At 41.9% G+C, this 11188-nt stretch overlaps 1 protein-coding gene across 1 annotated transcript; it reads right to left on the reverse strand.

Moving 5' to 3' along the window:
- Positions 1–806: 806 nt before the first annotated feature.
- LOC105049462 (V-type proton ATPase 16 kDa proteolipid subunit) lies at positions 807–9404 on the reverse strand. The gene is made up of 3 exons (XM_010929113.4): positions 9210–9404; positions 8810–9095; positions 807–1081 (listed from the first exon to the last, which is right to left on the reverse strand). The coding sequence occupies exons 1-3, from the start codon at positions 9283–9285 to the stop codon at positions 949–951; spliced, it is 495 nt and encodes a 164-aa protein (XP_010927415.1). The 5' UTR covers positions 9286–9404; the 3' UTR covers positions 807–948.
- Between the last annotated feature and the right edge of the window lie 1784 nt (positions 9405–11188).

Below are 11188 nucleotides of genomic sequence, written 5' to 3' on the forward strand. Positions count from 1 at the left end.
ATAAAGATTAAACAATAAAACCATGTATCTTTTTCCTCCATTCCATGATAACCAGTAAAGCCCACAGCAAATGGATATCAATTGTATGAACACAGCTCATTGACATAAACCAGGTAATCTTGTTCTCACGTTGAGCCAGACAGCAGTTTTCCAAGTTCCATATTTATGTGGCAATGCTTAGGGCAATGATACAATTAGATTTAATTCTATATGTCAACAAACCATGATCGCACTGGCATAACTCTCACAATGAACAATACTTAGCCATGAACAGTAATTCTTGCTCCACAGATTTTTAACAGTTCCACTCATACACCTACTCCAATATCATCATTTGAATATCTTCTGTCTTCACCATACAAGTCCATCAATACTAACGACATTCAGATAACTCTTGTCCACGCAAGAACTTCAACCAGATGGAATCAAATTTGAGAATTTATCCTGCCACGCTGTGATGAGAATCAAAGAAAATCCGAAGTGCTCTCATCATCCAGGGCCGCTTCTCTGACAAATGCTTACACGGCCTTGCACTGGACTTTTTGATCGGTAATTAATTAGAGACGATTGGCAACCATCAAATCTAAGACTACAGTCTAACCTGAAATCAAAATGGAACAAGCAAGGAAGTCTCTATCTGTTCACAGATTCGATTTAGCTGAAAGTTTGTAATAAGAGAAGCAATCTAGACCCATGTGCCTTCCGGTTGCCACGGAAGCGGAGCCACAGGTATATGTGCAGGAAAATGTCACTAGCTGCCATCACAAGAAGATAAAAATGACACGTTATAGAAAAGACTGATAACAGACAAGTCGAACAATGAGGCCCCCATTCATAACAAAGTCCTTAAATGAATCACAGTATAATAACAAAACAATTATAACGCTTAGCTCATGTCCTATATGAACATAGGGAGAACAGAGAATACATGGCCAGCTGCTCACGTTCTTAGTCTGCACGGGATTGACCAGCCCGGGATGAAAGGATGATACCAACAATGAGACCATAGAGTGCAAGAGCTTCTGCAAAAATGAGAATGAGAATCATCCCAACAAATAGCTTTGGCTGCTGCGCATTGGCCCTGCAACGAAATATAAACCCATAATTATTAAATATGATGCAAATCATTACAATCTACATATAAAAATAACAGCTTGTTTGTATTATATGAGGTCCACATGACAAAAATGATTGCGTGCAGATTTGGCAATAAATATTTAATTTGGCCTAAGATACAGATCAGCCAAACGTAGCTAAGATTCAAATCACAAGAAAAATGATATAGGCAGGTCAAAAATATGTAAAAAACGCCCCTGAAAATTTCCCATCTCTGTCGCCAAGTAATTGATTACCCATTTAGGATGGCATAGGAGTGTCAAGTCTATCTTCCTCTTCATTGATCATGCTAACAGTCAGCCATACAGAATGATTGAGAAATCAAGACAGTGACTCATTTGGCTAGGTGCAAGCAAGCAAAGCAATGACATCAGCCTTCACCACATCAATAATGTATAAAAGGAAAAGAATCGTCATATATGTTAGAATGGTTGATTAATTGACTAGTATAATCCAGACAAAAAACGAACACTAACATGTAAATGTCAAGATAACACGGACACAAAATAAGGGATAAAGGAGATTTCAACCCTGTAAAATAAAATAATCAAAATTTCAGAAACTGCAACAACAAATTCTCATTGCCTTCATGATAGACCATAAATGCAATTGTTTTCACTTTAAAGCTTCCCACCAAGTGACCCAAAATTAGAACAAAAGAAAAGAGTATGGTACCAATTGATTTGCATTCGTCCATGTTCATGACTCAAAAACAGTTATCCTCTATTGCCATGAGCCACCCAAACAAGACTTGAAGAAACTGTAGCAGCGAGTACAAAATATTGTTTTTTCTGCTCTAGCACAATGTGCAACTCCATACCCTGCCCAGCATCCTCTCAAGAGACTTCAACATGTTTAGAACTAGCATACAACTATCATCTAAAAGAACACCTGGATCACTTTAATGCAGTTGGTTTCCAGATCCCCTAGACATAAAAGCATTCCACTGTCCATGATGCAAGCGCTGATTAGTCTGATCAGAGGTCCTAAAAGGTTACCCATTTCCATAAGCTAAATCCATTCAGCTACAAAGATAACAGTTGCACAATGAGGATCACAACAGTTTTCAGGACTACAAATGGTGGTCAAAGAGACATCCAAGTTTGTTGAACAACAATGACAACCTAGTGCCTTAAAAAGACCATTAGAGCACCATCAGATCATAACCCGAGTCACAATGGAGTTGATTTAGAGTCCTTTTTTTTTTGGTGGTTCCGGGGGGGGGGGGGACAAGAGTTTTTATATTCTTTTGGTGGTACATGTATGTATATCATCTGTTTTCTTTAACAGTAAGCATGAAAATAGACAACTTATCTTTAATTTAGAACATCACACATAGCCTGGCCGCCAAAGTTTGTCAGAAGAAGCAAAAGAAGAAACGTGGAAGAAGGGAACATGGTCCAAACCCAAGACATGTCCGCCTCTTTCTTTCCTATTAGCTCTCTCTTTTCTCTGCAATTAGCTCTCTCTCTCTCTCTCTCTCTCTCTCTGTGTTTTGGTTACTTAAGTCCCAATGCTACAATCAAAACAGCAGGACACATGACCGGAATAGAACAGTAAAGGCACAATTCGCAAGGCACAGAAAAGACATGCTTTGTAAGCACCTAAGCAAAGTTGCCTTGCCTTGGTGTAGGTGTGGTGCAAAGGTGGTGCCTTGGTGCACCTTGCACCTTTGGCGCAACTTTGACAACACTACTAGCCACATGGCTCATTATTATTTTCATCATCATGTGTCCCAAGATGAGATGCAAAAGTGGTGCCTTGGTGTGTCTTGCACCTTAGGCACAATTTTGACAACACTACTACCCATATGGCTCATTAAATTTTCATTGCACATGCATCTGCTAGTTTAAAAAAAAAGTCTTCTTTCTTCCCCTAACATGTGATGCATGGAGTTGCATATAACACCCATGGAGAGTGCTTCTCTAGTTTCTCAGCATGAGATTGATAGACCATAATCTTCTCTCTCTCTCTGTGTGTGTGCGCGTGCGCGCGCGCGCTATCTTCTCTGTTACCTTATATTCCTTTTTTGTTTTCCCATCATCTCACAATCTTAGCAGCATCCAACTGCAGTCCCAGCAAACTAGAAGCAAGAAACCAGCCCCTTCAAAGAAATCAAGCAATTAACAGTCCCTACAGCACTCGGCCAAAAAGAAGCTTTTAATGGACTGTTTCAGTCCAACCAGACCCCAAGAGCTCCCAGTTTGAATTCCTATATAACCCTGTAGCATCAAGTCTTCAACCCTAAGACATCCTTGCTTAAGCTCAAAGCTTTCATTGTCTGCAAAAATTTTGGATCTGAAATCTCACTTTAATTACTACACAGAAATAAGCCAAATCTGAGTTATAGGGCTTTGAAGAATGTCTGATCCTCACATATCATATGAAAGGTAGTTCAGAATTCACTAATAAAGTACATGATCTAAAAGCAGAAGGAAATGTGATTTATTTTTGGACAGCAACTTCAAAATCCTGAAGGAAAATAGATCCTTTCTTTTTGAGTCATTTGACTCCCTTCAGTAATCTTTGATGTTTTGATTTGCTGGATTTAAGCTTATTTGCAAATATTCTATTGACTGATGCTAGAGTACAACAATTTACATGCATGTAACATCTCTTGTGCATCAATCCTCCCATCTAGACTACTCTCTAGTTAATTTTCTGCAAATAAGTAGCATCATATTTTAATTTCAGAATAACTTTATTTGCTTTCATGCTGTTTCAGGATTAAAATCTGCATCACATAAAACTAGGGGTTTCATCACATTCACAATCCTACTGCATCTTATCTAGGACCTGATTAGTTATAGAGTAGGGCTTCATCATTTATGCATGGTGTTGCATATTAGGGTTCCCTATAGTTGTTTTTGAATCAGTATACTCAAAAGAAGTTGATGAACCAAAACTCTTTAACCACCCTTCTAAAAATTTCTGTAAAGAGAGAACTTGATAATGCATTACCTCTCATATACAAAAATATCTTGAACTAGAAACACTTTTACGACCAAATATAAGATGATTGAAAGTGCAACCTCAACAAACTGATTTAAAAAGAACATTTAGAAATCACATCATAATTATTATATACACCTTAATGTGGTAACCAAAATTGCCAAAGCACTCTTCCAAAGAGTAAAGATAAACTGTATGGGTTGCATATGATTCCCTGCTGCAGTATTAAAACCGAAGGCAATCACAGCCTCCACCATCATCCCCACACCTTTTCGCCGACTAAAGGTACCTATTTTATTTAGCTGTTTCTGTTATGCATGTCTTTCTGTTTGCTTATCAGGGAAGAGCTTTTAATGAAGCACCCCTCAATAATGCACGTCCAGGTCAAAATTTACCTTACATGTTTAGTGATTGATGAGAACATAATACAAGAAAATTACTTGAATGAGGTGTAGGTTACTTGGTGTTTGCACTGCAAACTCAACTAGTAAAAACTCAGCTAGTAAATCTAGTATCGGCTTCAATCATTCACGGTTTACCAAACCCAAAGAGCCACATTTGTACTACTACAGAAAAAAAAAAGCTTGTTATATAAATGCAGCCTACAAAAACAAACCAAGGTTCGCCGAACTGATACCGAGGGTCATATCAGCCAGTTATCGGTTCAATACGGTACCTACCAAAACCGAGGGGATGGATAGCGAGAAGGGGAAGAGGGAGGATGTGAGGGAGGGGAAGAAAGAGAGAGGAGGGGGAGAGAGAGAGAGAGATAGAGGAGTGAAAGAGAGGGGGAGCGGAAAGCTTCCTCAAACAGAGAGGATAAGCACAAAGAGAGAGAGAGAGAGAGAAAGAGAGGGACTTGTCATTGTCGGCAAGCAAGAGCAAAAAGAAAGGATAGGGTGAGAGAGGGAGGGGAAGAGGGAACATGCATCAATTCGTCATCATCATCATTGTCATAGTTGGCGGCAGCAATGATGACGAAACCTAACCCTTGAGCGAGAGAGAGGTGACTTGGGAGGCAAGTGGGGGTGGATAAAGCTATGGAGGGTTATATAAAGCCCAAACCACCCTAAACTGGGTGGAACTAGGTGGTTCAGACTGGTTTAGCCATCCTGGCACAAACTAGATATAAGATGTTTTATATCCTGCACAATCACTAGAAGCAAATTTTGGCCCCTCCAGTCGGCATAGCATGCACAATTAAAAGAACAACCTCATTCACTTTAAATTTTGTCAAAGGACTTTGTAAGGAATATTTTACATACTCGAATGCTCCACCACTCACTCTAGGCATATTCTAAACAAGAGCATGTGCCTTGCACAACGTACATTCCTTATTCAATGACATCATAAAATCCCTCAATCTAACCCTATTTGCACACAAAACAGCCTTGCATTCCTTTAAGCCTATAAGTTATAAGCTACCCCTACAAGCATCCTGGTTATGGACATAAATTTGAAGGTGAATTTGAAAGGATGGAATGAACAAGTGTAGAAGTAAGAGAGAAGTTATCCTTTCCAACCAAACAACCTCTAGTTAAATTCCACAAATGGAATTAACCACAGGATTATTGTAAAACTTGTCAAACTTTCTTACAGCATGTGTTAACATAGAATATCCAATATCACTGTTCCAGGTGTTTACACAAGATGAGTGATATTACCCAAGTTTCCATGTTAACCATTGCGGCTTGAGTTTCACATCCTCTATGTGCCCTTTCTGTTTGTTTAGCACAATGAAACAATCATAAATATTCAAAATAGAATTTTAACTGATTGGGATCCTATGAATCAAGGTACATGAGGCCCAGGACTAAAAATCACAGATGGTACAACAACAAAGAGAATTGAATGATGCCAAAGAAACTTCTCATTTTAGCTTCATTATACCCAGAAATGGAAGATCACAATAAGATCATTTTGTTATATTATTTAAGTAAATGTAATTCTCACATTTTTTTATAAAAAGAATTAAGTCTTCTTTTCACATAAGTGAAATAGCTTTCTTAGATATAATTAAGGCTAGAAGTGGGCTCGGGCCGACCCAAGGCCCATCAGGCCAGGCTGGCTTTGGGTTGGGCTTCAGGCTTGGCCCGAAATCGTTCAGGCCTGGTCGGGCTTAGAAATAGCGCCCGTTTTTCTTTCGGGCCGGGCTCGAACGAACCTTTGGCCCAGCCCAAGCCCGAGCTCAAATATAAAGGTTAAAACCCAAGCCCAAGCCCCTTTTTCTTTCCCGCATTCCTCTCTCCTCTCTCTTTCCATCCTCGTCTCCACCGCCACGGCCTACCTCGGTATCAAACCCCACCACCTGCCGCATCGTCGACCTCACCCTCTGCGGCGAGGTCGAGGACTCCACCCTCACCCACACCGACCGCTCCGACGACATCATGTCCGACCGCATCTCCCCCAAGATCGATCTCCTCGACTGCCTCACCACCCTCGTCCTCAGCGATTGGAAGCAAATCTCCGGCCCCATCCCCCCTGCCTCACCTCTTTTCCCCTCCTACGCATCCTCGATGATCGAGGCTCAATCTCATCGGCAACCACCTCTCCAGCCAGACCGGTCCCCTTCTGGCCAACATCAACTCTCTCTCCCGCCTCACCGTCCTCAACATCTCCAACAACCAGATCTCCAGCTAGATCCCGACCTCCCTCTCCTCTCTCTCCTCTCTGATGTACCTTCATCTCAGCATGGAGGGGTCGACGCCACGAAGGATGTCGGAGAGGAACTTGCGACGGTGGAAGATTGTTGATCTCATCATTCAAGTAGCGAAGGTGGTGCTCGCCAAAACCCTCATTCTAGATTCCAACATGGTCGCGGAGGATCTCGGAGTGCCATCGATCGGCCTCGACATGGTCGCAGCACTCGGAGGTGACCCATCAAGCGCCCTCATCGTCGTGGCCGGCCATCGGAATGGGTGGGTGCTCCAGTGGTAGTAGGTGGACGCGACGACGGCCATGTGAGTGCGATGATCGTCATGGGTGGCGGCCGACAGAGTGGATGTGGAGGAAAGGGTCGGTGCCGCGAAGGGTGGGCTCGGGCCTGGCCCAATTGGGCTCGAGTCTAGCTTGGGCCTATTTTTTTCCAAAATAATCGGGCCTAAGCCTGGACCGAAGCCTGAAAAATTTTTTCATGCCGGGCTCAGGCAGGGGTATGGCCCGACCCGGCCCGACCTAGTTCTAGTCCTAGATATGATAGTTTAACATTTTCTAGTATAGCCAAATGAGTCAATTACTCTGATCATTTCTATATACGTCCATAGTGCACCTGTTAGACCAAAAGAAAAAAAAGCAAAAAAAAATTACATTGCTCTTTTCATTAAAAAGTTTTGAACTTATGGTGCATATGATAAAAATGGACATAAGGACTTCATAGCTATCTTGAGATCATTTAGTTTTCTGTTGTTTACATTTAAAAAAAGACTAAAAATGATTACTAAGAATGTATAGCAAAAGACTTCCCAGAAGATTGCAATTAAATCTTGATACTATGGAACTTAAAATGACAAAAGTGGAACAGACTGCAAAAATTTCAACCACATTTCAAGCTAGCAAAGAATGGATTCCACATGCCAAGGAACTAAACAAAACCACAAGGGACTCTTAAAATAAGTGCACATCTTTTGTAGACAATAGAATTAAAATAATCAATAGGAATATGGCTCAGATCTTGCGGACTCAGAGCTTAACTTGAATCTCATAAAGTCTTCCCCCAATAGATATTAATGACTAAGCAGCAACTGCAATATTCCATATCCAAATCTGTGGTTTATAAACAACTTTCATAGGCTCTAGAAAAAAGTCTTGGCACATTTTCATATCCAAGGGTATCTGTTCTCTAGAAGAGATGTAATCTGTGCCAGGATTTTTAGAGCTTAAAGTGTGAGACACTTGGGCACTTGGGACCTATTCCAAGATCCTAGGTAATGCTGCTTCCCAAATAAAATATATATTGAGTTGATTACATGAAACAGATTCTCTCTAAACATTTGCATTCAGATATCATCATGCTACAGCTATTTACTTAACATACAAAAGTTTAATCTACCTCACCGTTATCATAAAACAATAAATAGATGGTCCCTGAATATTGCCGCATCTTTTTTTCTGAGATATGCATAAAAGCCTTCAAGATTGAAATTTCAATTTAGTTCCTAAAATATAAAGCGTATACTGGAACATACTACTGGAACTTCTGTTGAGTGGCAGAATTATTGACAGAGATATATCAAGCTCAACTACACCGCCAAAAGAATATATAGATTAAAAAAAAACTCCTTCAACATAGCAAGCAATTATTCTAACCCATCAAAAGGACCTAAATAAACCCCGCTACGACAACAGATCAAAAGAATGCTTAATCAGGAAGCCTTCGTCCAAGTAAAAGAGACAAATATAGCCAGCCAAAAAATAATAAAAAGATCAGATACATCTCTCGACCAACCATTAGTAACCATAAATAACAAGCGTCAAACTAGATCCAATCCAGTGATCCCTCATTTCTTAATAAATTTGAATGAAAATACATTCTTGGCTAAACTAATACTAAGGACCAATTAAGCCAGAGGCATAATCCATCAACTGGCTTGCAAAAGAATAAATTAAACATTCATTCACATAGAAAAGATAAATCATAACAGATGAAACTACAAGATCAAAACAGTGCCAGAATCTAAAAGTGCAGACCATCTATCTAAAGAACGGAAGCGAATCGGACTTGGGGGAAAAAAAAAGGAATTACCTGACACCTGCATCACCGACAATCCCGATCGCCATGCCTGCAGAAAGGCCAGCAAGGCCGCAAGCGAGCCCCGACGAGAGATGCGCATATCCATCGAAGAGGTAGTAAGACTTGGCCTTGGGGTTAATCCCGGTACTTATGATCACGGCTATGATCAACCCGTAGATCCCGAGGACTCCGGCCATGACCACAGGCACGATCGACTTCATCACGAGCTCCGGCCGCATCACGCCCATCGAAGCCACCCCGACACCACTCTTCGCCGTACCATACGCCGCCCCCATGCCTTCGAATGAAAAAAGTCCATCGAAATTCCAAGAAAGCAAAAAAAGGAAAAAGGAATTGAAGAAGCGATAGAATTCGATCAAACCCTAGAAAAGGGCAGGGATCGAGGGATTACAGGAGAAAACGAGCGCCGCCGCGGCTCCGAGGAATCCAAAGAAGGGGGCGACCTCGTCGCCGCTAAAGTCCGTCATGTTTGGAGAGATTGGAGATAACCTAGATCTTGGAAATCCTAGTTTCTATTTCTTCGGTTGGAGAGGAGGAGACCAGTGGGCTTACGGCCAAACGGCGATCGAAGAGTTTTGAGTCAGATGCTGGTTGTTTTTATAATAATGACCTTAAATTGATTTAATTTACGTATTTACCAGCGCTAACAAGGTAGGGATGCATTAAATAATCCACCAGAAGATATAATATTTTAAAAATAAGAGTATAATAATATCCGTGACCACAAATAAAAAAATAAATAAAATAAAATTAATCAATATGATGGCCCTAGGAAGGAACGAAACAATTTTATTCCCATTAGCAACCACTTCTCAGTGCGTGTGGCCCAAATGTAACATTTTGATCTTATTTTGGGAAAAAAAAAAAACCTCATCTTTTCTATGTCCTCCCCCTATCGTCTAGTTTTCCATGTCTTCTTTTTTTTCTTTTGCTTTTTCTTTTTATTTTATGAAATGGATTGGTTACCACCGAGCAGTTTATTTCAAAACATATTTCTTATGGCATATCATGAAAGAGGTACTTGGCTTACATGAACGATGAGACATTGTTTCGAGAAATCAAAGCAAAACCAAAAAAATCTGTGATAGCTAATTAGAATATGTTAGGATTTGACGCCTCGAGATTCAGCCCACATTGAGCCCACAGTGAGGTTCGCGGCGAAAAACGGAGTCCAACGAGACCAAGATCACCTGAATCGGAGCTCGGATGGAGAAGATACGAGCTTTCGAAGATAGCACGAAAACCGAGGCGGCGGAGGACTGCCGGCGACCGGCGGCGGGCGGCAGCGGCGCGGCCGCAGGCGACGGCGCGCGGGACGCGCGTCCCAGGCCCGCTGGCCCGCGTGGGACGCGGGACCCAGGCCCGGGCGGGACGCGGGACCCAGGCCCGCGCGGGACGCGCGTCCCAGGCCCAGGCCCGCGCGGGACGCGCGACCCAGGCCCAGGCCCGTGCGGGACGCGCGACCCAGCAGCCTGCTGGCCCATCCCCGGTCCACCGTGGACCGGGTGGTCCACGGCGCGGCCTGTGGACCGCGTGGACGTTTCCCACTCGTTTCTCGCGGTCCACGGCCCTATTCCGTGGACCGGAGCGCGATCTAAGGGTCCAGAGAGCTCCCGGTCTTGATCGGACGGTCTGGGACGTGATTTGGCTTGATTAAGGATTCCTAATCACTCTCTAACCTATGTTTAAGGCTTTAAAAAGCCTGAGACACAGCAGAGAACGAGCGGTTTTGGTTTCTCGCCGCCGTACGAACCGAGAAGAGAGAGAAAAGTGTGAGGCGCTGTGAGAGAGGAGCAGGAGGCTCCTGGACAGCGGTCGCCAGGCTCTTCAGGGGTTCAGGGGGTCTCCAAGAGAGAGAGAGCTTTTGTGAGGGAAACTTCATGTGAGAGATAATTGGGTGTACAAGGGTTGAGGGTGAGGTCTCCTCTTGTAAAAATTTCTTTTCATAGTGAAGTTTGCATGCCCCGTGGAGGCGAGCCCTTTTGTGGCTGATCCACGTATTTTAATTGTTTTTCCTTTTGTTTTGTTTCTTCTTTCTTCCTGCTGCATCGCGTGGTACTGAAAGGATCTTGGGTTTTTATGTTTTAATTGCAGCATTATTCTTGAAAATTATATAATATCTAAAATATCTGGTTGAGATATTTGTTACTTACTGGGCTGTCTAGCTCATTACCTTTCTTTTTATTTTTCAGATTCAGATAATTAATTTCGAATGTGGGAAGAAATATTGGGACAGAGCTTTTAGAGGCGAGATTTAGCATTGTCAACTTCATTGAACCTAGATCTATTGTTTTAATTGTTTTAGTAAAATTTTATTGGATGTAAGACATTTGATTTAATTACTTGAATTACAGTTGAATAATAATTATT

Source organism: Elaeis guineensis, chromosome 8 (genome assembly GCF_000442705.2).
Source record: "Elaeis guineensis isolate ETL-2024a chromosome 8, EG11, whole genome shotgun sequence".
NCBI lineage: Eukaryota > Viridiplantae > Streptophyta > Magnoliopsida > Arecales > Arecaceae > Elaeis > Elaeis guineensis.